The 26161-nt window shown below is 39.9% G+C and overlaps 1 protein-coding gene across 3 annotated transcripts in view; it reads left to right on the forward strand.

The window, feature by feature from the left end:
- The first annotated feature begins 696 nt into the window (after window positions 1-696).
- Window positions 697-26161, forward strand: part of GCNT2 (glucosaminyl (N-acetyl) transferase 2 (I blood group)) — a 113371-nt gene continuing 87906 nt past the window's right edge. The window contains exon 1 of one of the 3 annotated variants that reach the window (XM_045189102.3): window positions 697-2071. In XM_045189102.3, coding sequence (XP_045045037.2) covers window positions 1150-2071 — 922 coding nt within the window. In that variant the 5' untranslated portion in view covers window positions 697-1149. The remainder of the gene's footprint in view (window positions 2072-26161) is intronic. The other 2 variants (XM_024552305.4, XM_024552307.4) reach the window with 2 other exon arrangements.

Consider the following 26161-nt stretch of genomic DNA (forward strand, 5'->3'; position numbering starts at 1 on the left):
ACTCTTCTCTGGCTTCCCCATTGATTGCTGGGCATGGCTGTGAACTCTTTATACACGTGATCACATTTGTATTCTCATGACTGACCTATGAAGGTGGTAAAATTGCATATTCTCATTTTTTTTAGTTAAGGAAACTCCTTTGAAAGGGTTTATAAATCTGAATCTAAGGACCTTCTCTCTTAAATTCTGGATGGTGCCAAACTAAGGTGGATCCTCTCTCCTACCTCTGCAGGCATGAGGCTGCTTCCCCTGTATCCTCTTTGAGCTAAGCTGAAATAAACTTGACATTCAGCTTTATCCTGTACACAATATTTGGATGATGACAGGCTATTAATTTTTTTTTGCTTTTTTAAAAAAAGTCTTTATTCATCAGAGTGTCCCAGTCACTTTGTGGAGTAAGTTAGGTGTGTGTTGTAAAGGACCTTATCTAACAGCAGAGAAAATTAAGTCCTGGAAAGAATTTGGCTCAACAGCCATTCATATGCCTCACTTTATAGCATACCCAGCCAATATGGAGATAGGGGCGGGGGCGGGGGTTGTGTGGAAAAAGACAGGGTTAAGCGTTTTATTTTTAAGTACTAAATATTTATTGACAGAATATCTCTCCAGGCGGTGTTCACATGCTTAGAACTGACGCTTTTAACTTGGCAGTGCTGTTTAAGCAAACAAACTCAGTCAGCTGAGCACAATGATTAACAGGAAGTTGGGGAGCTGATAGAGTTGACAACCTTTGGCCGAGAGAAGAGGCTAGGTCTGAAGTCTCGCAGTCATGGTTTTCAGCATGGTCACCTCACCCCTTAACGATTTTACTGTGGGGATAGGTGGACACATTAGAATCACAACCTCCCTGACGCAACTTATTTTTTTGTAGTAACAGGTTGCAGATTAGTGGGAGACTGAGCAAGGCAATTCCAAAGGAATTACTTCAGAAATGTGTCAAAGAAAGCTGGAAATGCAACACAGCAATAAATGAGGAGGGAAGGAAGAAAGAAAAAAGACAAAAATGGTCAACTGGAAGGGCACGAAAACAGCCTTTTGCATGTACCAACCAAAAGGATGATTATGGATTCTGGACAAAATGTAAGTTAAATATATCTCCACTCTGATCAGATCTCAAGAGACATTTTACTCATTTCCTGGTTTTGGATAATGGGCTCCTGGAAGCACTGTCTTTTCAGTGTGTCTCTTATCACTGCCCTGATTTTCGTAGTTGTTTACAATGACAAATTATGGGATAAGAAACCTTTTCTGAGGGCATCTCTTTCCAATGCTTCACTCTTAACAGAAACCTGTCATCAGATTTTTAAGGGGAAGGTTTTTTACTCAACAGAGAATGCATTGAAAACTACCCTTGGTAAAGCTGCCTGTTTTGAATACATGACTCGAAGTCACTATATAACAGAAACACTCTCCGAAGAAGAGGCTGGCTTTCCTTTGGCTTATACAGTGACCATCCACAAAGACTTTGGCACGTTTGAGAGACTCTTCAGAGCTATTTACATGCCTCAGAATGTCTACTGCGTTCATGTGGATGAAAAGGCGACAGTTGAATTTAAAGATGCAGTGGAGCAATTACTGAGCTGCTTCCCAAATGCTTTTCTGGCTTCCAAGATGGAGTCAGTTGTCTATGGTGGGATTTCCAGGCTCCAGGCTGACCTGAACTGCATCAAAGATCTTGTGGCCTCAGAGATCCCGTGGAAGTATGCCATCAACACCTGTGGGCAAGATTTCCCCCTGAAAACCAACAAGGAAATAGTTCAGTATCTAAAAGGATTTAAAGGGAAAAACATTACCCCTGGGGTGCTGCCTCCCAGTCATGCTATTGGACGGACTAAATATGTCCACCGAGAAATATTACACACAAAAAATTCCTATGTGCTTAAAACAACAAAATTGAAAACTTTGCCTCCTCACAACATGACCATTTACTTTGGCACTGCCTATGTGGCCCTCTCAAGGGAATTCGCTAACTTTGTCCTCCGAGACCAGCAAGCACTTGACTTACTGTCCTGGTCCAAGGACACGTACAGTCCTGATGAACATTTCTGGGTGACGCTCAATAGGATTCCTGGTAAGTATGTCTCTTAACATTTGTTTTTATGAACACACATTGCATGTTCAATATTGAATAAAATGTTTAAAATATAGAAAAGTTTAATATTTCAAAGATCTTTAGAGTTAAAAAAATTGATAGAATCTCTGCTCACAGAACATGTTGAGATAACTTACGCCCATTTTACAGATGAGGAAACAAGGCATAGTGATTAGCAGGGCAGTGGAAGAGCTCTACTGTCTGGCTTCATTTTGCTGATATCCCAGGCTGCCTTTCTGTACCCGGATACCCACTTCAAATGTGTGCTGCAGCCTTGAGACATGGCAGGGGACTGAGGGCACACTGGCACACTGGCTATGCGAACAAGATTAAACCCAGTTCTCTTTTAAGTGTGACAGCATTCATAATCAGGAGTAAACATTATAAATTAAGTTTGAATGGCAATTTGAACCTTTTAATTATATTTTTGCCCCCATTGAAGGTCCTATGGCTAAATTCAGATCCTTTCAAAATAGAACAGGGTACAACTTTAAATTGTTCATTTGCAAGTTCTTTCCTGAAATTAAAACAGAATTTAGAACACCTTAAAGATTTCTAGACCAGTACCCTCATTTTGTAGAAAAGGAACTTCAGTGTGGTTACATGATGTGCTCAAATCACCCAGCTAGTCAGGAACATGCCAATTATAAACCAGGTTTCCTAAGCCTCATGTTCTTTTAACTTGCTTTTCAATTAGGTCTCGGTTGTTACTAAATTAACTCTTTTTTTCCCTTTGTCCCAAGTTCCAACTGATTTGAGTGATCTCAAGTTGTTTATAGTGAGTCAATTTAGTTTGACTAGTTCCATTCAAAATAAAATTCAGTCACAATTCAAGAGAAAAGTAACTTGAATCAATATGAGGATCAGGTTTATGGTTTCTTGAGATTAATGGTTTAACCCTGGATGCGTGCTACAATCAACTGGAACTTTTAAAAATACAAGAGGCCAGGCCCCATTTCCCAGGGGGCCTGACTTCCTAGATAAATTAGCCTTCTGTATTTGATCAGTCTCCAGGAGACTCTCAGGAGCAGCCAGGGCTATGAACCATTCATTACAGCTGTTAGTTTTAGATATTAGTATACAAAGCTTCAGCCTCACAATGCTTTACCCGCCCAACCACTGGAAAACAAAACTTTCTTTTTTTCTTTCTTTCTTCCTTTCCTTCTCTCTTTCTTTTCTTTCTTTTAACATAATATTACATCAGTTTCAAGTGTACAACATAATTAATGATTGATATTTGTATGCATTGCAGAATGATCACCGCAGTAAGTCTAGTTAACATGCACCACCACACAGGTTTAGAATTTTTTTGTCTTGTGTTAAGAACTTTTAAGAACTGCCTTGGCTGCCCTGGCCAGTGTGACTCAGTTGGTGGGTGTCATCCTGCAAAGTGAAAGGTTGCTGGTTCAATTCCTGGTCAAGGTACAGGCCTGGGTTGTTTCCATCCCTGGACAGCACACTGATCGATGTTTCTCTCTCACATTGCTGTTTCTTTCCCTCTCTTCTCCCTCCATTTACCTCTCTAAAATAAATAAAAATCTTAAAAAAAAATTAAGAACTGCCCTGGCTAGGTAGCTCAGTTCGTTGGAGTGTCAGCCCCCATACGCCAAGGTTGTGGGTTTGATCCCAGGTCAGGGCACATACAAGAATTAACCAACCATTGCATGAATAAGTGGATGACAAATCGATGTTTCTCTCTCTGTTCCTCTCTGTTTAAAATCAATAAATTTAAAAATAGTACTTTTAAGAACTATTCTCTTAGCAACTTTTAGATATACAAGATAGTATTATTAACTAGTCACCATGACTGTACCTTACATCCCCAGGATTTATTTATTTTAAAACTGGAAGTTTGTATCTTTTGACCATCTTCACCCATTTCTCCCACCCACCCTTGCTGTGTAACACCCCACCTCTTTACCCCCACTCTTGCAACTGCTAATATGTTCTCTGTATCTACGAGTTCAGGTTTGCTTCTTTTTATTCCCTCCCAGATTCCACATATAAGTGTGATCATATGGTATTTGTCTTTCTTTGACTTATGTCATGTAACATAATACCCTCAGTGTCAGTCCATGTTATTGTAAATGGCAAGATTTCTTTTTTATGGCTGAATAATATTCCAGTGTATATATGCACACATTTTTTATCTATTCATCCAGCAATGGATGTATAGGTAGTTTCCCTATATTGGCTGTTTTAAATAATGCTATGATGAACATGGGGTGCAGATATCTTTTTCAGTTAGTGTTTTCATTTTCTTTTAAATCTGGAAGGGGTAAGGCTACAGTGATAAAAGAAATCAGGGCTCAGGAAAGTGAGGTGGGGGAGGTTTAACCATACAGCTGTTCATGTGGAATAGTAGCATACTGAATAAGGGAAGTAAAAGCCTCGGTTCTCTCTCATGTTGCTTGGACCACACCTGATGGATACAGGTCTGAGCACCATACTTTAAGGGGAGACATTGACGAAGCAGGTTCCAAAGAGAGCAGCCAAGAAGGATAAAAGGCCAAACCCTATATTTCTAAATTATCAATGACAAACAAAAAGAATATTTAATCTGAAAAAGGTTTGAAGTGGTATCACTGCTTTCACATAAAGATTTGCTGGTGAGCAAGAAATTAAACCAACTCTGTAGTTTTGAAAGAAGAATAGTTGAGGGTCAGTGATAGAACCCATCCACCTGGAATTAGAAGGGATAGCTTGCTCAGTGCTGAACAAGCCCAAGGAATATGTGGAAGAAGAAACTGGAGAAAGGCTGTGAAAGAAACTCATTTCTCTAGTGTTGGACAAAATGGATTGTGCGTCTCTTCGACTCTGAGTGTCCATGACCCTAAACGAAACTAGTTTACTGAACAGAAACGTAAGAGTAACACCTGACTTATCAAGACTATTTATCTATCGGAACTGGATTTTTACACCTCTGCTTAGCAGATACAGTTCAGCAGAGCAACGGAAAATAAACGCACTGCTCTATTTCAAAATGTGTATGAAGGGTACTCGCTGGAGGCTGTGGCCCATCACTGGTGCAGCCGACTCTTGCAGGACCTGGGGTGATCAGAGTGTAGGTGGCCGTCTTATTTAACTGTTATCCTGCTATGTGGAAATCTGGGTCATTTCTGTTTTGAGGGCTCTGCTAGTTGATGTTTGAGTTGTTAGCTTTTGGCCGTTTTAAAGATTGTTCTAATCAACTGCAATGATTGGGAGCTAATTAAGATTCTCAAAGAAGCAACAGGTCAGGAAAAAAAGAAGCACCCCATAAATGAAATGGCCTCATGGGGACCTAGAACATTACCACCCAATAGAAAAATAATGTTAGCCACATAATGTAATTTTAGATTTTCTGGTAGCCATATTAAAAGAAACAAAGGTAAGTAGGACAAAATTAATTTAAATAATGCATTTTATTTAACTCAGTATAAAATCACATTTATACTCGTGACTGGTGACTACTGTAACGGACAGGGCAGGTGGGCCATGTGTCCTCCCTGCTCTGGTTAGAAGGTCAGACAGCAGACGTGCTGTCCCCGCAGCCTGAGAAGCCAGCCAGGCTCATGGCTCAGCATCTTCATCTCTGCGGATTTTTCCTCTTTTGAAATTTCTACCCCTGCTTCAGGGCTCCCACATACTTATTGGCCCATAGTTCTGTGGCTTCTACTTTTTACATCTTCCCCTTTTGTTGCCAGATTTTGTGCTGCTCTGCTCACAGCCATTCCTCTCTGTATCTCTTTCAGACAGTCTTACGTTGGGTCATGTAGTCACTGTGCAATGAGTGTCCCTGTCATTTCACATATTTCATAGGCTGCTGCTGACCTCTCTGCAGATAACTCTCTTTCATTTAGGCTCCATGTTTTTCCTGTCAGCTGTGGCCAGGGTGGCAGGGTCATGTGCTTTAAAGTGCAAAACAGCCGATATAGCTCACTTGGTTGGGCATCATCCTGCAAAGTGAAAGGTCACTGGTTCGATTCCTGGTGAGGGCACATGCCTGGGTTGCAGTCCTGGTCCCCTGTAGGGGTGTGTATGAGAGGCAACCAATTGATATTTTTTTGCAGACATTGATGTTTCTCTCCTCTTTCTCCTTCCCTTCCCCTGTCTCTAAGAGTAAATAAGTAAAATCTTTAAAAAAATAAATAAAGTTCAAAACAAAATATGGACACCTACATATAGTAAGTCTCTTAAGAAGTGGCGGGTCCTCAGGAAGCCATTCAGAAGATAAGAATTCCTGTGTGGTCTACTTCAGCAAAGGTTCCCATGAGGACAGGTATGTTACAGAAAGGGACTTCACATATGGCTTTAAAGAGGACAGCCAGTGAACTTCATTAGCTGTCCTCCTTTCTTTCCCCCACCCATCTTTTCCCCATTGCCCTCCCACTTCCTCCCACTTCTTTTTCCTAATCCAGTCTGTAGTAAGATGGCAACCTTTTCGTTTATCCTCTGACTCAGCCCTGGATGATGTCCAGTTAGAGAGAAGATCCACCTGCAGGCCTGAGGTGCAACTGCTACTTTCCTCCTGAGTTATTGATCATGTGCTTTTCTGGGTTCTGCCTGTGATAGGGACTTTCAGTGGCTTTGTTTCATTTATCTGTATTTCTTGGATTTAACAATTGAAAAACTGACCAATGGCCCTGGCCAGGTAGATCCATTGGTTGGAGTGTTGTCCCAATATACCAAGGTTTTGGGTTTGATCTCCAGTCAGGGAGGGCACAGACAAGAAGCAACCACTGAGTGTGTAAATTAAGTGGAACACCAAATTGATGTTTTTTTTCTCTCTCTCTCTCTCTCTCTCAAAATATGTTAAAAGTAAATAAATAAACAATAAAAACTGACCAATGGCCCTCGCCAGGTAGCTCAGTTGGTTGGAGCATTGCCTCAATACACCATGATTGCTGGTTCGATCCCCAGTCAGGGCACATACAAGATCAACCAATGAATGCATAAATAAGTGGAACAGCAAATAAGTCTTTCTCTCTCCCACCTGCTTCCTTCTTTTCCCACTAAAAATCAAATAAAATAAATAAAGAATGACCAATGATTTCTGCCTCACTTGCTACAAAGGAATATTTTTAATATGATTCTATAGGAGTTTCTTTCAAATTCTTATTAAAATGTGAATAGTTGTAAAACAGCCTTCTTTCCTGAGAGCACATTTGGTTTCAGATAGGAGGAAAGAGGAATTCCAAGTGCCGAAGGGGCAGGATTAAATAAAAGAAGAGTAGCAGAGATCATGGGTCTGGAACCAGACTCTACCTGCTTCTCATTTTCTCCCCTAGGAGCCAGCCTCTGGACAAGCCCAGCTGGTATTCTTGTGACCCTGGTAGGAGAGCCTTGTTGAATTTCCATTTCTTATAGAGTCCATACTGGCCTGACCTTTTGTCATTATTTGAGACAGGCTGTAGTCCCTATATTTGTAAAAATACAAACTGAGATGCCAAGTTCTGAAATCCTGAGAGAAGTGGCTGCAGGAGGCAGGGTAGAGAGATCTGAATCAATATGGCCCTGAGAACTCATACTCAGGGCCCCAGTGATTTGGCTGGGTTCTCAATATGTAGAGGGAATTTATGTTCCTGAAGAACCTGCTCACAAATCTTCCAAGATCACTAGGTATGTGGGTAGACTTGCAGGGGAGAAAAAATTTGAGGGTGAGGTTTACTATTAGCTTGAACAATTTCCATTTTTATATCTGCTAGAAACACTAATTTTTGTCAACTCACAGGAAAAGCAATTGGTGAGTTGGGACACCTGTGAGTTCTCACCAAGGAAATATAGTCTCTTGAGAAGGTGATAAATGGCATGACAGACATCACCTTTTATACTGGTACATTATCAAGGCAACAGTGGCATTAGTTTTATAGCTAGTCCAGAAGAAATGGCTGGGGATTGACTCATGGATGATCTCATTTTTGCTATACCTTTGACAGTCCTCCTTCATTGGTCACTGGCTTTGTTCTTTGGGCATTCTAAGGCTCATACTATATCCTTACTTTCCTGTTTTTCCTTCCTCAGGTAAGTTAGACTATTTTTTCCTGGTTTCTTTTCCCTCAGGAGGATAATTCCTACCTGTGTTGTCTTGGAAGTTAAACCTCTATAGGACGCAGGGCACCTAGACATTCAGTATCTTCTATGGAATAATGACCTTAATTTCTTAGTAATAATATGACTCAGCAGAAAAGACGACCATTGGAGATTTCGATATTTTTTGAGTTTTAAGAAAGATTACAATTTCTGCAAATCAGAAATTGCCCTAAAATGTAGTTTAGTTGATGTATATGCTTCTTATATATCCACATATATTATCATGAAAAATGGTTTGCATAATAATGACAATGCACATGGACATGTTTGCTTTGTTAATTATACCATCTCCTGGGATTTCTGAGGAGTAATCAAAGCTGTGACCCTGTTTTAATATTAATATGAAGCTAAATAAATTAATATATAATTAATCATTTAATTAATTTAATGAAAGTATTATTAATGCTATTCAAGAATAATATTTCTTGTTGGCAAGGATATAGAGAAAAGAGAAGCCTCACGCACTGTTGGTGGGATTGCAAACTGGTGCAGCCACTGTGGAAAACAAGTTCCTCAAAAAATTAAAAATAGAACTACCTTATGACCCAGTAATTTGACTTCTGGGTATTAACCCCCAAAATTTTGAAACTCTAACTTGAAAAGATATATGCATCCCTATGTTTATTGCAGTATTATTAATAGCCTAGATCTGGAAGCAACCCAAGTACCCATCAACAGTTTATTGGCTAAAGAAGAGGTGGTACACATATATAATAGAATTGAATATTACTCAGCCATAAAAAGAATTAAATATTACCATTTGTGACAACATGGATGGACCTAGATGCTATAGTGCTGAGTGAAATAAATCAGGCAGAGAAAGATAAATACCATGTGATTTCATTTATGTGTGAAATCTAAAATACACAATAAATAAACAAACAAAACAGAAACAGAGTCATGGATACAGACAGCAGATTGGTGGTTGCTGGATGTGGGGGAGTGGGGGCTGAGCGGGAGAGGTGGAGGGGTCGGGAGGTACAGTTTGTCAGTTGCAGAGTTGTCATGGGATATAAAAATAAGGGTTAGGCCCAACTGAACTGAAGTCAGTGGTCATCAAGCAGAGTGCATTTCAGACTTCTGCAGACTGTAGAGTATGTTGAACATATGATTAAAGATGTAAATATGTGATGTAAAGATGTGATTACATTGTAGAGTAGATGGCTGCTCCCAGTTGCTACTGGGATTTAAAACCAGACAGTCCTGGCTCTGCTACATACAGTCTGCGTAACTTTGGGCAAGATGCCAAATGTCTCTGAGCTGGATTCTTCATCTATATCTTGAGGATAAACTATCTTCTTGTCAGACTGTTAGAAGGAAGAGTATACAAATTGTACCTGGTGCATTGCAGGAACTCCTTAAATGTTCAGAGGAGGAACTGACTAACTTCTCAGGTAAGTTTTGAGGTTTTAATGTTACTATTTTGAAACTTGTGTGTTAAACAAAAATACAAAAAAAACCCCCAACAATAAAAACCACCAAAAACAAAACCTTGAACATGCGGGTTTGAAGTTGCAAAGATAATTTGTTTGCTAAATAAGGTATGTGGACCACAGAAGATATCCCTGAGCTGTAGCTTTACTTAGCAATGTGATACATGAAGAGTTTTAAGTAGTTTCTCTTTCCTCTTATTAAAAAGCAGTATCTTCAGACTAGTTGAAAGCCTCACTCTGTCTGTGAGGCTGTAGACTGGTCTGAAAACAATGGTCTCCCATTCTTGCTCAGGTTGTCCCCTTGTTGTGAAATGCTCTTTACATTTGCTGCTCATTCTAGTCATTTCTCAAGATCCACTGGAAATGTCAATTACTCAGAGAAACCTTCCCTGCCCCTTTTCCTTCACAGAGAAGCAGCCACTCTCATCCACACTTTACTCCTACTTGGGTAATAGCATCTCCTCCATTGCATCTTTTTTTTTTTTAATTGTTGTTCAAGTACAGTTGTCTCCATTTTACTGTCACTACTTTCCCCACCCAACCCCTGCACCTCCCACCCTCAATCCTTCCCCCCTTTGACTTTGTACATGTGTCCTTTATACATGTTCCTTGATAACTCTTCCCCTTCTTTCCACCAATATTGCCTTCCCCACTCCCTTCTGGTTACCGTCAGTTTGTTCTTTATTTCAATATCTCTGGTTACATATTGTTTGCTTGCTTGTTTTGTTCATTAGGTTCCACTTATAGGTGAGATCATATAGTATTTGTCCCTTACTGCCTGGCTTATTTCACTTAGCGTAATGCTCTGCAGTTCTATCCACACCGTTGCAAAGGGTAGGAGCTCCTTCTTTCTTTCTGCTGCATAGTATTCCATTGTGTAAATGTACCAGTTTTTTGATCCACCCATTTACTGATGGGCACCTAAGCTGCTTCCAGCACTTGGCTATTGTAAATTGTGCTGCTGAACATTGAGGGTACATAGGTTCTTTTGATTTGCTATTTCAGGGTTCTTAGAGTATAACCTCAGGAGTGGAATTGCTGGGTCAAAAGGCAGACCCATTTTTAGTTTTCTGAGGAAATTCCATACTGTTTTCCATAGTGGCTGCACTAGTCTGGATTCCCACCAACAGTGCACAAGGGCTCCCTTTTCTCCATATCCTCTCCAACACTTGTTTGTTGCTTTGTTTATGATGGGCCATTCTGACCAGTGTGAAGTGGTATTTCACTGTGGTTTTAATTTGCATCTCTGTGATAGTAAATGATGCTGAGGAACCTTTCATATGTCTCTGGGCCTCTGTATGTCTGTCTGCCTTATCGAAGTGACTGTTAAGGTCCTTTGCCCACTTTTTAATTGGATTTTTTGTCTTGCTGGAGTGGAATTGTTTGAGTTCTTTATATATATTGGAGATCAAACCCTTGTCCAAAGTATCATTGGCAAATATATTTTACCATATGGTTGATTCCCTTTTCATTTTGCTGATATTTTCTTTAGCCATATAGAAGCTTTTTATTTTGATGAAGTCCCATTTGTTTATTCTTTCTTTTATGTCTCTTGCTCTAGGGGACATATCAGTCAAAATATTGTTACATGGAATATCTGAGATTTTCCTGCCTATGTTGTCCCCTAGGACTTTTATGTTGTTGTAACTTATATTTAAGTCTTTTATTCATCTTGAGTTCATTTTTGTGTATGGTGTAAGTTGGTAATGATGTTTCATTTTTTTTGCACGTAGCTGTCCAGATCTCCCAGCACCATTTGTTGAATAGGCTGTTTTTACTCCATTTTATGCTTCTGCCCCCTTTGTCAAATATTAATCAATCATAGAGACTTGGGTTTATTTCTGGGTTTCTATTCTGCTCCATTAATCTATGTGGCTGTCCTTATGCCAGTACCAGTCTGTTTGGATTACAGTGGCCTTGTAATATAGTTTGATGTCAGGTATTGTGATTCCTGCTACTTTGTTCTTATTTCTCAAAATTGCTGCAGCTCTTTGGGGTCATTTACGGTTCCATATAATTTTTGAATTGTTTCTTCTAAGTCTGTTAGATATGTCATTGGTATTTTTTAAAGTATATTTTATTGATTATGCTATTACAGTTGTCCATTTTTTTTTCTCCCTTTTAAATCGTCCACCCTGAAACCCCTCCCACCAGCATTCCTCCACCTTAGTTCATGTCCATGGGTTATACATATCAGTTCTTTGGCCTCTCCATTTCCTGTACTATTCTTAACCTCCCTTTGTCTATTTTGTATCTATCATTTATGCTTCTTGTTCCCTGTACCTTTTCCCCCATCTTCCTCCCACCACCTCCCCACTGATAACCCTCCATGTGCTCTCCATATCTGTGATTCTATTCCTGTTCTAATTGTTTGCTTAGTTTTCATTTTTGTTTTTAGGCTCAATTATTGATAGTTGTGAGTTTCTTGTCATTTTACTATTCATAGATTTGATCTATTCTATTTCTTAGAGAAGTCCCTTTAACATTTCATATAATAAGGGCTTGGTGATGATGAACTCCTTTAACTTGACCTTATCTGGGAAGCACTTTATCTGCCCTCCCATTCTAAATGATAGCTTTGCTGGATAGAGCAATCTTGGATGTAGGTCCTTGCCTTTCATGACTTGGAATGCTTTCCAGCCCCTTCTTGCATGTAATGTTGCTTTTGAGGGATCAGCTGATAGTCTTATGGGCACTGCTTTGTAGGTAACTGTCTCCCTTTTCTCTTCCTCCTTTTAAGATTCTCTCCTTATCTTTAATCTTGGGTAATTTATATGGTGTGCCTTGGTGTGTGCTTGCTTGGGTTCAACTTCTTTTTGACTCTCTGAGCTTCCTGGACTTCCTAGAAGTCTATTTTCTTTGCCAGATTGGGGAAGTTCTCCTTCATTATGTTTTCAAATTAGTTTTCACTTTCTTGCTCTTCCTCTTCTTCTTCTGGCTCCCCTATGATTCAGATGTTGGAAAGTTTAAAGTTGTCCCTAAAAAAAATGTCTCCTCATTTTTTTGTTCTGATTGAATGTTTATTTTTTCCTTCTACTCCAAATCATTGATTTGAGTCCTGGTTTTCTTCCCGTCACTGTTGGTTCCCTGTATATTTTCATTTATTTCACTTTCTGTAGCCTTCATTTCTTCCTCTATTTTGTGACCATACTCAATCATTTCTGTGAACATCCTGATTACCAGTGTTTCAAACTCTGTATCTGATAGGTTGGCTATCTACTAAATATTTAGTTCATTTTCTAGAGTTTTGATCTGTTCTTTCATTTGGACCATATTTTGTTGTCTTTGTGTACCTGTAGGGGCAGAGCCTTAGGTATTCACTAGGCTGGGCAACCCATGTTGATACATTGTGGTGCTGTATGTCAGGGAGGGGTCAGAGATGGAACAATGCCGCTTGCTCGGCTCTTGTCAGGCTTTCAGTCACTTCCCCTGCTATCTACAAGCAATTTGAGCCCTTCTGGTGCTGATTCCCAGGCAGGTGGGTTTGTGTACATTCAAGGACCCCGTGGGTCTCTCCAACAAACTCTCCTGTGAGGCTGGGAGTTTCTCCTGCTGCCACAACCCCCCATAGGTTTTTACAGTCAGAGGTCTTGAGGCTTTCTTTTCTCACACTGGAATCCTGGGTTGTGTGGTCTGTCTCACTCCCCAGTTGTTCCTCCAAGTTTATCCACATGCAAATGTGGGATCACCAGCTGCCACCTTGCCTGCCTGGTCCTGCAGCAGCCTCCTTGATTCCCATCCTCTTTCCCTTGGCTGCCCGTTTCTTCTCCTCCTACTGGTCTAGATGAATGTTTCTTCTTTAACTCCTTGGTTATTGGACTCCCATACAGTTCAATTTTCTGGCAGTTCTGATTGTTTTTCATTTTCAAATTTGTTGATGTCCTTTCCTTCTTTTGGTTGTGTGAGGAGGCAAAATGTATCTACCCATGCATCCGTCTTGGTCTGAAGTCCTGTCATTTGCATAGTAATTGGGATTATGTTGAATTTATAAATTGCTTTGGATAATATGGACATTTTGATGATGTTACTTTTTCCAATGCTTGAATACAGTATATGTCTCCATTTATTTTTGTCTTCCCTAATTTCTTTCTTCAGTGTTACAATCAGTTTTCTGAGTACAGGTCTTTTACCATCTTGGTTCGGGTTATTCCTAGGTAATTTGTTCTTCTTGTTGCTACAGCAGATGGGATTTTTTTTCCTGGTTTCTGTTTCTGATATTTCATAGTTGGTGTACAAAAGTGCCTTCTATTTCTGAATATTGACTTTGTATCCCACTGTTTGGCCAAATTCACTTATTAGGTCAAGTAGTTTCTTGGTGGAGTCTATGGGGTTTTCTATGGACACTATCATGTCATCTGCAAACAATGACAGTTTTGCTTCCTCCTTTCCAACTTGGATGCCTTTTATTTCTTTTTCTTGTCTGATGATGGCTGTGGCTAGGACTTCCAATATTATGTTAAAAAGAAGTGATGAAAGTGGATATCCTTGTCTTGTTCCTGATCTTAGTGGGAAAGATTTTAATTTTTCCAATTGAGTGTGATGTTGGCTGTAGGTTTCTTGTATATGGCCTTTAGTATCTTGAGGTATGTTCCCTCTACTTCCACTTTGCTGAGCTTTTTTATCATAAATGGTTGCTGTACCTTACAAATGCTTTTTCTGCAGCTATTGATATGATCATGTGATTGTTATCTTTCCTTTTGTTTATGTGATGCATTACATTTATTGATTTGCAAATATTGTACTGTCCTTGCATCCCTGGGATGAATTCCACTTGATCATGGTGTTTGATCTTTTTGATGTACTGCTGGATGTGGTTTGCCAATATTTTGTTGAGGATTTTAGCATCTATGTTCATCAGTGATATTAGCCTGTAGTTTCCTGTTTTTTTTTAATTTTTATTGTTATTCAATTACAGTTGTATGCCTTTTCTCCCCATCCCTCCCCCCCACCCCAGGTGAACCTACCTCCCTCCCCCACCTCCACCCTCCCCCTTGGTTTTGTCCATGTTTCCTTTATAGTAGTTTCTGTAATCCCCTCTTCCCACTGCCCCCCCCCCCGCCCTGGCTATTGTTAGATTGTTCTTAACTTCAGTGTCTCTGGTCATATTTTGTTTGCTTTTTTCTTCTATTGATTATGTTCCAGTTAAAGGTGGGATCATATGGTATTTGTCCCTCAACTTCTGGCTTATTTCACTTAGCATAATGCTCTCCAGTTTCATCCATGCTGTTGCAAAGGGTATAAGCTCCTTCTTTCTCTCTGCTGCATAGAATTCCATTGTGTAAATATACCATAGTTTTTGGATCCACTCATTTGCTGATGGGCACTTAGGTTGCTTCCAGTACTTGGCTATTGTAAATTGTGCTTCTATGAACATTGGGGTGCACAGGTTCTTTTGGATTGGTGTTTCAGGGTTCTTAGGGTATAATCCCAGCAGTGGAATTGCTGGGTCAAAGGGCAGTTCCATTTTTAGTTTTCTGAGGAAATTCCATATTGTTTTCCACAGTGGCCTCACCAGTCTGCATTCCCACCAACAGTGCACTAGGGTTCCCTTTTCTCCGCATCCTCTCTAACATTTGTTTGTGGATCTGTTTATGTTGGCCACTCTGACTGGTGTGAGATGATACCTCATTGTGGTTTTAATTTGCATCTCTCTGATGACTAGTGATGCTGAGCATCTTTTCATATGTCTCTGGGCCCTCTGTATGTCTTCCTTGGAGAAGTGTCTGTTCAAGTCCTTTGCCCATTTTTTAATTGGGTTGTTTGTCTTCCTGGAGTGGAGTCGTGTGAGTTCTTTATATATTTTGGAGATCAGGCCCTTGTCTGAGGTATCATTGGCAAATATGTTTTCCCATACTGTTGGTTCTCTTTGTAATTTGGTGCTGTTTTCTTCAGCCATGCAGAAGCTTTTTATTTTGATGAGGTCCCATTTGTTTATTCTTTCCTTTATATCCCTTGCCTTAGGGGATGTGTCTGTGAGGATGTTGCTGCGTGGAATGTCTGAGATTTTCCTGCCAATGTTTTCCTCAAGGACTTTTATGGTGTTACGACTTATATTTAAGTCTTTTATCCATCTTGAGTTTATTTTCGTGTATGGTGTAAGTTGGTGATCGAGTTTCATTTTTTTTTTGCATGTAGCTGTCCAGATCTCCCAACACCATTTGTTGAAGAGGCTATTTTACTCCATTTTATGCTACTGCCCCCTTTGTCAAATATTACTTGACTGTAGAGACTTGAGTTTATTTCTGGGCTCTCTGTTCTGTTCCATTGGTCTATGTGCCTGTTTTTATGCCAGTCCCAGGCTGTTTTGATTACCGTGGCCTTGTAATACAGTTTGATATCAGGTATTGTGATCCCTCCTACTTTGTTCTTCTTTCTCAAAATTGCTGCAGCTATTCGGGGTCGTTTATGGTTCCATATGAATTTCTGAAATGTTTGTTCTATATCTGTGAAATATGTCATGGGTACTCTAATAGGGATTGCATTGAATCTATAAATTGCTTTGGGTAGTATGGCCATTTTGATGATGTTAATTCTTCCAATCCATGAACATGGTACATACTTCCATTTGTTTGTGTCTTCCTTAATTTCTTTCTTCAGTGTTGTGTAGTTTTCTGAGTACAGGTCTTTTACCTCCTTGGTTAGGTTTATTCCTAGGTACTTTATTTTTCTTGTTGCTCTATCAAATGGGATTTTTTTTTCCTGATTTCTGTTTCTGCACTTTCGTTGCTGGTGTACAGGAATGCCTTTGATTTCTGGGTATTGACTCTGCATCCAGCTGTTTTGCCAAATTCATTTATTAGGTCGAGTAGTTTTTTGGTGGAGTCTATAGGGTTTTCCATGTATACTATCATGTCGTCTGCAAACATTGACAGTTTCATTTCCTCCTTTCCAATTTGGATGCCTTTTATTGCTTTTTCTTGTCTGATTGCTGTGGCTAGGACTTCCAATACTATGTTGAATAGGAGTGGTGAGAGAGGGCATCCTTGTCTTGTTCCTGATCTTAGTGGGAAAGCTCTAAGTTTTTGTCCATTGAGTGTGATGTTGGCTGTAGGTCTCTCATATATGGCCTTTATTATGTTGAGGACTGCTCCCTTTATTCCCACTTTGCTGAGTGTTTTTATCAGAAATGGGTGCTGTATCTTATCGAACGCTTTTTCCGCATCTATTGATATGATCATGTGATTTTTGTCTTTGCTGTTGTTTATGTGATGTATTATGTTTATTGATTTGCGAATATTTTACCATCCTTGCATCCCTGGGATGAATCCCACTTGGTCATGGTGGATGATCTTTTTAATGTATTGCTGGATGCAGTTTGCCAATATTTTGTTGAGAATTTTAGCGTCTATGTTCATCAGCGATATTGGCCTGAAGTTTTCTTTTTTCGTTTTGTCTTTATCTGGTTTTGGGATTAGGATGATGCTGGCTTCATAAAAAGAGTTTGGGAGTCTTCCATCAGTTTGGATTTTTTCGAATAGTCTGTGAAGGATAGGGGTTAACTCTTCCTTAAATGCTTTGTAGAAATCTCCTGTGAAACCATCTGGTCCAGGGCTTTTGTGTGAATGGAGTTTTTTGATGACTGCTTCAATTTCCTTTGCTGTTATTGGTCTGTTCAGGTTTTCTGCTTCTTCTTCATTCAGTTTTGGAAGATTATATTTTTCTAGAAATGTGTCCATTTCATCTAGGTTTTCAAATTTCTTAGCATACAGTTCTTCATAGTAATTTCTTACAATCCTTTGTATTTCTGTGGTATCAGTTGTAATCTCTCCTCTTTCATTTCTAATTCTGTTTATTTGGATCCTCTCTCTTTTCTTCTTGATGAGCCTACTTAAAGGCTTGTCGATTTTGTTTATCTTTTCAAAGACAAAGCTCCTGGATTCATTGATCCTTAGGATTGTGCTTTTAGTCTCTATGTCATTTAACTCTGCTCTGATCTTGGTTATTTCCTTCCTTCTGCTTGCTCTGGGCTGTCTTTGTTGTTGTTCCTCCAGTTCTTGTAGGCGTAGGGTTAGGTTGTTTGTTTGAACTGTTTCTATCTTCTTAAGGTAGGCCTGTATTGCTATGAACTTCCCTCTCAGGACTGCCTTTGCTGTGTCCCATAGGTTTTGGGTTGTTGTGAGTTCGTTTTCATTTGTTTCCAGGAAGTGTTTTATTTCTTCCCTAATCTCGTTCTTGACCCATTCATTGTTTAACAGCATGCTATTCAGTCTCCATGATTTTGAGTGTTTGGGTTTTTTTCCTTTGGGGTTGGTTTCTAGTTTCAGTCCCTTGTGGTCAGAGAAAATGCTTGATATGATTTCAATTTCCTTGAATTTGTTGAGGCTTGCTTTGTGTCCTATCATGTGGTCTATCTTTGAAAAAGTTCCATGGACACTTGAAAAGAATTTGTATTTTGCTTCTTTGGGATGAAAAGCTCTGTATATATCAGTTAAGTCCATTTCCTCTAGGGTATTGTTAAGTGACACAATATCTTCGTTGATATTTTGTTTGGAAGGTCTGTCTATTTTTGACAGTCGGTGTTAAAATCCCCTACTATAATTGTGTTGCTGTCAATATCTTTCTTGAAATCCTCCAAGATTTTCTTTATGTATTTGGGTGCTCCTATGTTAGGTGCATATATATTTACAATGTTTATGTCTTCCTGGTGGATTCTTCCTTTGAGTATTATGAAGTGACCTTCTGGGTCACTCTTTATGGCCCTTCTTTGGAAGTCTGTTTTGTCTGATATGAGTATTGCTACCCCTGCTTTTTTTTCCTGTCCGTTTGCTTGGAAAATTTGTTTCCAGCCCTTCACTTTCAGTCTGTGTAAGTCTTTTGTCCTGAGGTGGGTCTCTTGTAGGCAGCATATGTGTGGGTCATGTTTTCTTATCCATTCCGCTGTTCTATGTCTTTTGATTGGAGCATTTAATCCATTTACGTTTAAGGTTATTATCAATAGGTAGTTATTCATTGTCATTTTTTCCTACCTGTGTTCCTCTCTCTTTCTCTTTTCCTTCCTTTCCTTAAAGCAGTCCCTTTAGCATCTCTTGCAGAGCTGGTTTGGTGGAGCTGTATTCTTTTAGACTTCTTTTGCCTGGGAAACTCTTTATTTGGCCTTCTATCTTGATTGAGAGCCTTGCTGGGTAAAGTAGTCTTGGTTGCAGGCCTCTGGTTCTCATTACTTGGAATATTTTTTGCCATCTCTTCTGGCTTGGAGCATTTCCATTGAGAAGTCAGTTGCTAACCTTATTGGGGCTCCCTTGTATGTTACTTCCTTTTCTCCCTTACTGCTTTTAAGATCCTCTCTTTGTCTTGGAAATTTGCCATTTTAATTATGATATGTCTTGCAGTGGGTCTCTTTGGGTTCCTCTTGCTTGGGACTCTCTGTGATTCCTGGATTTGGGTGACTTTTTCTCTCCTCAGATTAGGGAAATTTTCCATTATTACTTTTTCAAACAGGTTTTCTATCCCTTGCTCTTCTTCTTCTCCTTCTGGTATTCCTATTATACGGATATTGTTACGGTTCATGTTGTCCTGTATTTCCCTTATTGCCTCTTCATTCTTTCTGAGCCTCTTTTCCTTTTCTTGCTCTTTCTGGGTGTTTTTTTCTACTTTGTCCTCCAGCTCGCTGATCTGATCCTCTGCTTCATCAAGTCTGCTTTTCATTCCTTCTACTGTGTTCTTCAATTCAGAAATTGTATTCTTCATTTCCTTTTGGCTCTTGTTGATAGTTTCTATTTCCTTTTTATGTTGATATAGTTTGCAGTGAGTTCATTGTAGTTTCCTTGTAGTTTCTGGTAGTTCTCTTTGAGCTCAGAGAGCTCAGTGAGCTTCCTGATGACCATTGCTTTGAACTCAGTATGTGATTGTTGACTTGCCTCTTTTTCAGTTAGCATTCTTTCTGGGGCTTCCTCCTTTCCTTTCATTTGGGAATTGTTTCTTTGTCTTCCCATTGTCTGTGGGACTCTTCTTGTTGGCCTCTGCTTCTTAAATTGCTCTATTCTGATTCCCTGGGTTTATGGTATGCACTTCTATTGTAGAATGCCAATGGGATTCGGTGGTGCTGTCTCCTTAATCTCCTGTGCTCACTGGTCTTGAGCTGACGTTTATGGGTTTAACACCGTCTAACTCTAGTCTTTTCAGCACTCCAGGTTTTGTTGTCTCACCTGTGGGAAAAAGAGAAAGGGGGGAAGAAAGAAAAAAAAAAAGAAGGGAAGGAGGGAAAAAGGAAATAGAAAAGGAGGAAAGGAAGGAAGGAGGGAAGAAGGAATAAAGAAAGATCGGAGGCAAGATAAGAAGGAGTTTTAACAAAAATTAAAACATAGATAGATAAAGGAAGGCAGGAAGAAGACATAAAAAAGGTAAAGGATGGGAGGAAGAAGGAATGAAAAAAAAAGAGAGAGGAAGAAGGAATTCAGGGGGAAAGGAGGAAAGGGAAAAAAAAAAATCTTCTGGTGGCTTTAAACCGGTCAGGTTAGTTCTGCTGGTCGTCCTGTCTGTGCAACGGGAGGGGGTAGTTGGAAGGATTGGTTCCACTTTTCTCCCTTCCTGGGCCACACTCTTCGCTGTTGTTCAGCCTGCAGTCTCCCGTAGCCCTGCAGCTCCCCTCTGCTGGGTGTTCTGCCTTTGTCCTAGAGAGCTAGTAGGCCCTGCTGGACTCAATGCGCAGGTGTTAGGTAGGCGTTGTAGGTGTGGTCCCTGGCAGGCAATCGGGCTGTTGATCAGCCAATCCAGCAGCTTTGTGCTTGGGACACGCGCAGCCAGGGGATCCAGCTGCTTTGGGTTTGGGATGCTCACAAGCAGCTTTGTTGCTTGGAACGTGCGCAGCCAGCCAAGCCAGCCGCCTTGTGCTTGGGAGGCCGATCCAGCCGCCCTGGGCTTGAGTCTCTCGGGCGGGCAGGGCCGCCCTGGGACTGAATCATGGGGCTCTCGGGTCCGAGGTTTTGGGCCTGTGGGTGGAGCAGCTAGCCTCTGCTCCAGATGCTCTCCCACCCGAGGTTTCAGTTGTGGGCTCCCCTCCGGGGTTTCATGTGTGGGCCCCCGGTTCGCTAATCTGCGTGCACACAACTGGGCCTCAGGTGAGTGCCGGGGCTCCGGGGCTGCTTATCCCGCGCTCGCAGTCCAGGGGCGGAGGGGGGAGGGGCGCCAGGGGCTGCGGCTGCTGCCGAGAGTTCTCTAACTAGCCCCTGAGTGTCTCTATTTTCTTTTTCTTTTTGAGAAATTCCTCCTATTCAAGCCCCCCTGGTCCAATCAAGCACCTGGCTGCTCACAGCTCAGCCTGGCCCTCTCCCAAGACTCCTGCAGCAGCCCCTGCGCCTGGGCTGACGCTTCTGCCGCCCTTGTACCGCGCGGGTCCCAGGTCCGGGGGACCTTATTGTCCTGAAGCACTCTTCTTACCGTCAGATCTTTCAATGTCCTCTATCTTTGGTCTCTGATCTTCATATATGCTGGAATACTGTTGGCTGTTCACTCTGCTCCTCAGATCAGCTAGGTATTTCCCTGGCATTGAGGGGAAGTGGACTCTGCTCCCACCTATGTTGCCGCCATCTTCCTAGCCTGTAGTTTTCTTTCTTTGTTATGTCTTTATCTGATTTTGGGATGATGCTGGCCTCATAAAAAGAGTTTAGGAGTCTTTCCTCTTCTTGGAGTTTTTGGAATAGTCTGTGAAGGATAGGGGTTAGCTCTTCCTTAAATGTTTTGTAAAATTCTCCTGTGAAACCATCCCGTCTAGGGCTTTTGTGTGCCAGGAGTTTTTTTTTATTACTACTTCGATATCACCATCTGTTATCGATGTGTCCAGGCTTTCTGATTCTTCTTCATTGAGTTTTGGAAGATTATATTTTTCTAGAAATTTGTCCATTTCACTCAGGTTTTCACATTTTTTGGCATATAGTTGTTCATAGTAATTTCTTAGGATCCTTTGTATTTCTTTGGTATCAGTTGTAACCTTTCCCCTTTCATTTCTGACTTTATTTGTTTGGGTCCTCTTCCCATTTTTTTTTTTTTTTGATGAGTCTGGTTAAAGGCTTATTGATTTTCTTTATCTTTTCAAAGAACCAGCTCCTGAATTTATCATTTCTTTGAATTGTTCTTGTAGTTTCTATGTCATTTTATTCTGCTCTGATCTTGATTATTTCCTTCCTACTACTCTGGGCTTTGTTTGTTATTGTTCCTCCAGTTCTTGTAGATGTAGGGTTAGGTTGTTTATTTGAAATATTTCTATATCTTTTAGGTAGGCCTGTATCGCTATGAACTTCCCTTTCAGGACTACCTTTGCTGTGTCCTATAGGTTTTGGACTATTGTGTGTTAATTTTCATTTGTTCCCAGAAACTTTTTTATTACTTCTTTGGTCTCATTATTAACCTATTCATTGTTTAATTGCATGCTATTCAGTCTCCATGAGTTTGAATGTTTTTGAGTTTTTTCCTTGAGGTTGGTTTTTAGTTTCAGTCCCTTGTGGTCAGAGAAGATGCTTAATATGATTTCAATTTTCTTGAATTTTTTGAGGCTTGTTTTGTGTCCTATCATGTGGTCTGTCTTTGAAAATGTTCCATGTGCATTTGAAAAGAATGTGTATTTTGCTTCTTTGGGATGAAAGGTTCTATATATATCAGTTAAATCCTTTTGATCCAATGCATCATTCAGTTCCACAATATCCTTGTTGATATTTTGTTTGGAAGATCTATCCATTGTTGACAGTGGGATGTTAAAATCTCCTACTGTAATTGTGTTGCTGTCTATATCTTTTTTGAAGTCCACCTAGAATTTGGGTGCTCCTATTTTGCGTGCATGTATGTTTCTTGATGGATTTTTCCCTTAAGTATTATGAAGTGTCCTTTTGAGTCTCTTTTTATGGCCTTTCTTTGAAGTCTAGTTTGTCAGATATAAGTATTGCTACCCCACCTTTCCTTTCCTGTCCATTTGCTTAGGATATTTGTTTCCAACCATTCTCTTTCAGTCTGTGTAAGTCTTTTGTTCTGAGGTGGGTCTTTCATAGGCAGCATATGTGTGGGCCATGTTTTCTTATCCATTCAGCTACCCTATATCTTTTGATTGGAACATTTAATCCACTTACATTTAAGTTTATTATTGATAAGTATTTATTCATTGCCATTTTACTCCCTGTGTACCTGTGTCCCTCTCTCTCTCACTCTTTTTCATTATCTTCTTAAAGCAGTCCCTTTAGCATATCTTGCAGTGCTGGTTTGGTGGAGGTGTATTCTTTTAGCCCTCTTTTGTATGGGAACCTTTATTTTGACTTCCATTTTAATCGAGAGCCTTGCAGGGTAAAGTAGACTTGGTTATAGGCCTTTCCTTTTCATTACTTGGAATACTTCTTGCCATTCCCTTCTGGCTTGTAGTGTGTCTGTTGAGAAGTCAGCTGCTTGTCTTATCAGGGCTTGTTGTATGTTACTTCCTGTTTCTCCTTTGGTGTCTTTAAGATTCTTTGTCTTTGAATTTTGTCATGGTAGTTACGATGTGTCTTGGAGTGGGCCTCTTTGGGTTCCTCTTGCTTGGGATTCTCTGTGTTTCCTGGATTTGTGTGAATTTTTCTCTCATCCCTTAACAGTGTCCAACACTGGATGAATTGCCTTTCCCCCCAACCCCCAAGTTAATAGATTTATTATTTACAGAACAAAAAAGCAAGGTATGTAATTCAGGTATATCATTCACACATTCTAAAATTCACCAAATTTTCCCATTTCAAGTGTACAATTCAATGATTTTTATTATATTTATAGTCATGGAACTAAGATCCCAATCTAGAATATTTTTATCACCTCCGAAAGAAACCTCATGTTCATTTACAGCTACTTTACATTTCTACACCCAACCCTTGCTTTCCTGTTTGGATTTGGCCTTTCTGGACATTTCATATAAATGGAATCATATACATTTTTTTCATGTCTGGCTCCTCCCAATTAGTATAATATTTTTGAGGTTCATCAGCATTGTAGCATGAATCAGTACATCACTCCTTTATGTGAATGACTACTATTCTATTATGTGGATAAACATTTTCTTTATCCATTCATTTGTTGATAGATACTTGGGTTGTTTCCACTTTTTGGCCATTATGAATAATGCTGCAATGAACATTCCTGAACAAATCTTTGTAAAGACACATTTTCATTTCTTCTGGATAGATCCCAAGAGTGAAGTTGCTGGTTCATATGGTTTCTCTATGTTTAATATTTTAAGGAGGTGCCAAGCTGGTTTCCAAAGTGAATGCACCATTTTACATTTCCTTCAGCAGTCTATGAACATTCCAATGACTCCTTACCCTCACCAACACTTGATGTTGCCTGTGTTTTTACTTAAGCCATTCTAGTGGGTGTGAAATAATAATCACTGTTATTTTGATTTGCATTTCACTAAAGAACAATGATGTTGAATACCCTTTCATGTGCTTGTTGGTCTCTGGTATATCTTCTTAGGAGAAGACTCAGTGCCTTTTTAGAGGATTAAGACATGAAATCGTCCAACATTGAATTAAGGAAACACCGCATGGCCAAAATGTTAATTTAGGTTTCTACCTTCCAAATCCTCTAAACCATTAGCTAAGCCTATTCAAAAAGATAAATAAAGCAGCCCACCCTGGCTGCTGTGACTCAGTGGGTTAAGTGCTGGCCTACCAACCAAAAGGTCACTGATTCGATTCCCAGTCAGGGCACATGCCTGAGTTATGGGCCGTGGGAGTGTGGGAGAGGCAACCGATGGATGTTTCTCTCGCACACTGATGTTTCTCTCCCTCCCTTCCCCTCTCTCTAGAAATGAATATATAAAATCTTTTTTAAAATAAAGCAACCCATTTAACTGAGATACTGTCCTAAAATGTTTACTATATTTTGACCCCTTTTCTATTGTATTATGCAAACTGTAAGTCATTCTCCTTTTAAGACTCAAATGGCTGCAATTCCCTCTTTTCCAATAAAACCACATTGACTATCTTTAGCTTATATCCTGTCAACATAAGAAACATCTAAACCTGTAGAGGATTTTTATGAGCTGATTTGAGCAAACTGATGACAATTGCTGGGAAGGAAGATCTCAAATGCTCTGGAGAATGATGATTTGCAATTACTTTTTTTTTTCTTTAAACTGACAGTTATAGTAGATTTCAAAATCTCAGCAGCAATGAGAATCATGTTTCTTGAAAAAACAGAACAGAACAAACAGATAGTGGGTGCGCAATTTCTTTTATGCATCTGGAATTAAGGCAGGAATGGAAAGAAGATTACATGCAGGTGGGAGAAATCAAGGCAGGGACTGGATTACAGGATAATCAATAAGATTATATGATCTCTCAGGGTGGTCCAGGTGTCTAGTAAAGAGGCATTTTAAAGGTGTGTTAACTGAGAGGCACAGAAACAATGCATAAGACTTGCTTAAAGCAAAAATAAACTTTTACTAAAGAGTTTATGTGCCTGGGGAGTGACTACCCACCAAGACCACCCAGTTAGGAATTTGTGATCAGATCACCCTGAGAGGTTACTTTTGGTGAAATTCATTACAGAGCCTCTCCCTTTTTTTTTTTTTTTTTTTTTTGGTCTACAGGTCTTATTCTCCCAGCTCTGTAACAGTAAGATGAAGGGTTTGTGCTAGAGTCCTAGTTAGTATTTTTGTGGCTTTTACTTTTTGTTTCTTCTATTTCACGAGATTTGCTCCTTGGCCATGGTCGCATTTGTGTGTGTGCATTGATTGGTCTGTGCTAGATACATGTGACCGCCTAGAAACTTAGGGGAGCTTGTTTCATTCCACATCAATCTGTTGCTTCAAATACTATTTCCTGTGTTACTGAGCTTGACAGATTTAGACAGTGTCTGACAGGGTTTCACAATCACTTGTTTTTCCTCAGAAGATTCATAAATGTGTCTATATTTCTCCTTATTAGAAATGAAGTCAACAAATTTCTATCATTTTTGCAATTCTAATTAACCTCTGTCTAGCTTTAGTGAAAAACCATAACATTTTTTATGGAAGGTAAATCAGCCACCCTTATAGAATTTTCCATTCAAATTCTGAGTCATGTGCAGCTGTTTTTAGCTGCTTGTGAGACTTCGCAGACCTCAATTCTGCTCTGAGCCTCCAGCATCTTCTGTCTCATCAGCCAGGCAAAAGCTAGGCAAGGGACAGGGTTTAAGGCTCTTCTAGCCTTCCAGATTCGAAGCCATAAAAGGAAAGGTTAAGGTAGGAGGGGAATTGAAATCAAGGACAAGTCAGGCCCTGACTGGTCTGGCTCAGTTAGTTGAGCATTGTCCTGCAAAGTGAAAGGTTACTGGTTCAATTCTGGTCAGGGCATATGCCTGGGTTGTGGGCCAGTCCCTGGTTGGGGCACATGCAAGAGACAACCGATTGATGTTTCTTTCTAACATCAATGTTTCTCACTTTCTCTCTCCCTCCCTTTCCCTCTCTCTAAAAGTAAATAAATAAAATCTTTAAAAAAAAAAGAACAAAGCAGGATTGAAAGTGAAGTTAATTGCAATGGTAAGTCACTATTGATAAGACGTGGTGCCTGAGAATACAAACCTGAGCCTGTTTGGAAGGTCATATATCTCAGCACATTCTCATTCATAGTGCAAC

The sequence above is a fragment of the Desmodus rotundus genome, chromosome 3, assembly GCF_022682495.2.
Source record: "Desmodus rotundus isolate HL8 chromosome 3, HLdesRot8A.1, whole genome shotgun sequence".
Classification (NCBI taxonomy): domain Eukaryota; kingdom Metazoa; phylum Chordata; class Mammalia; order Chiroptera; family Phyllostomidae; genus Desmodus; species Desmodus rotundus.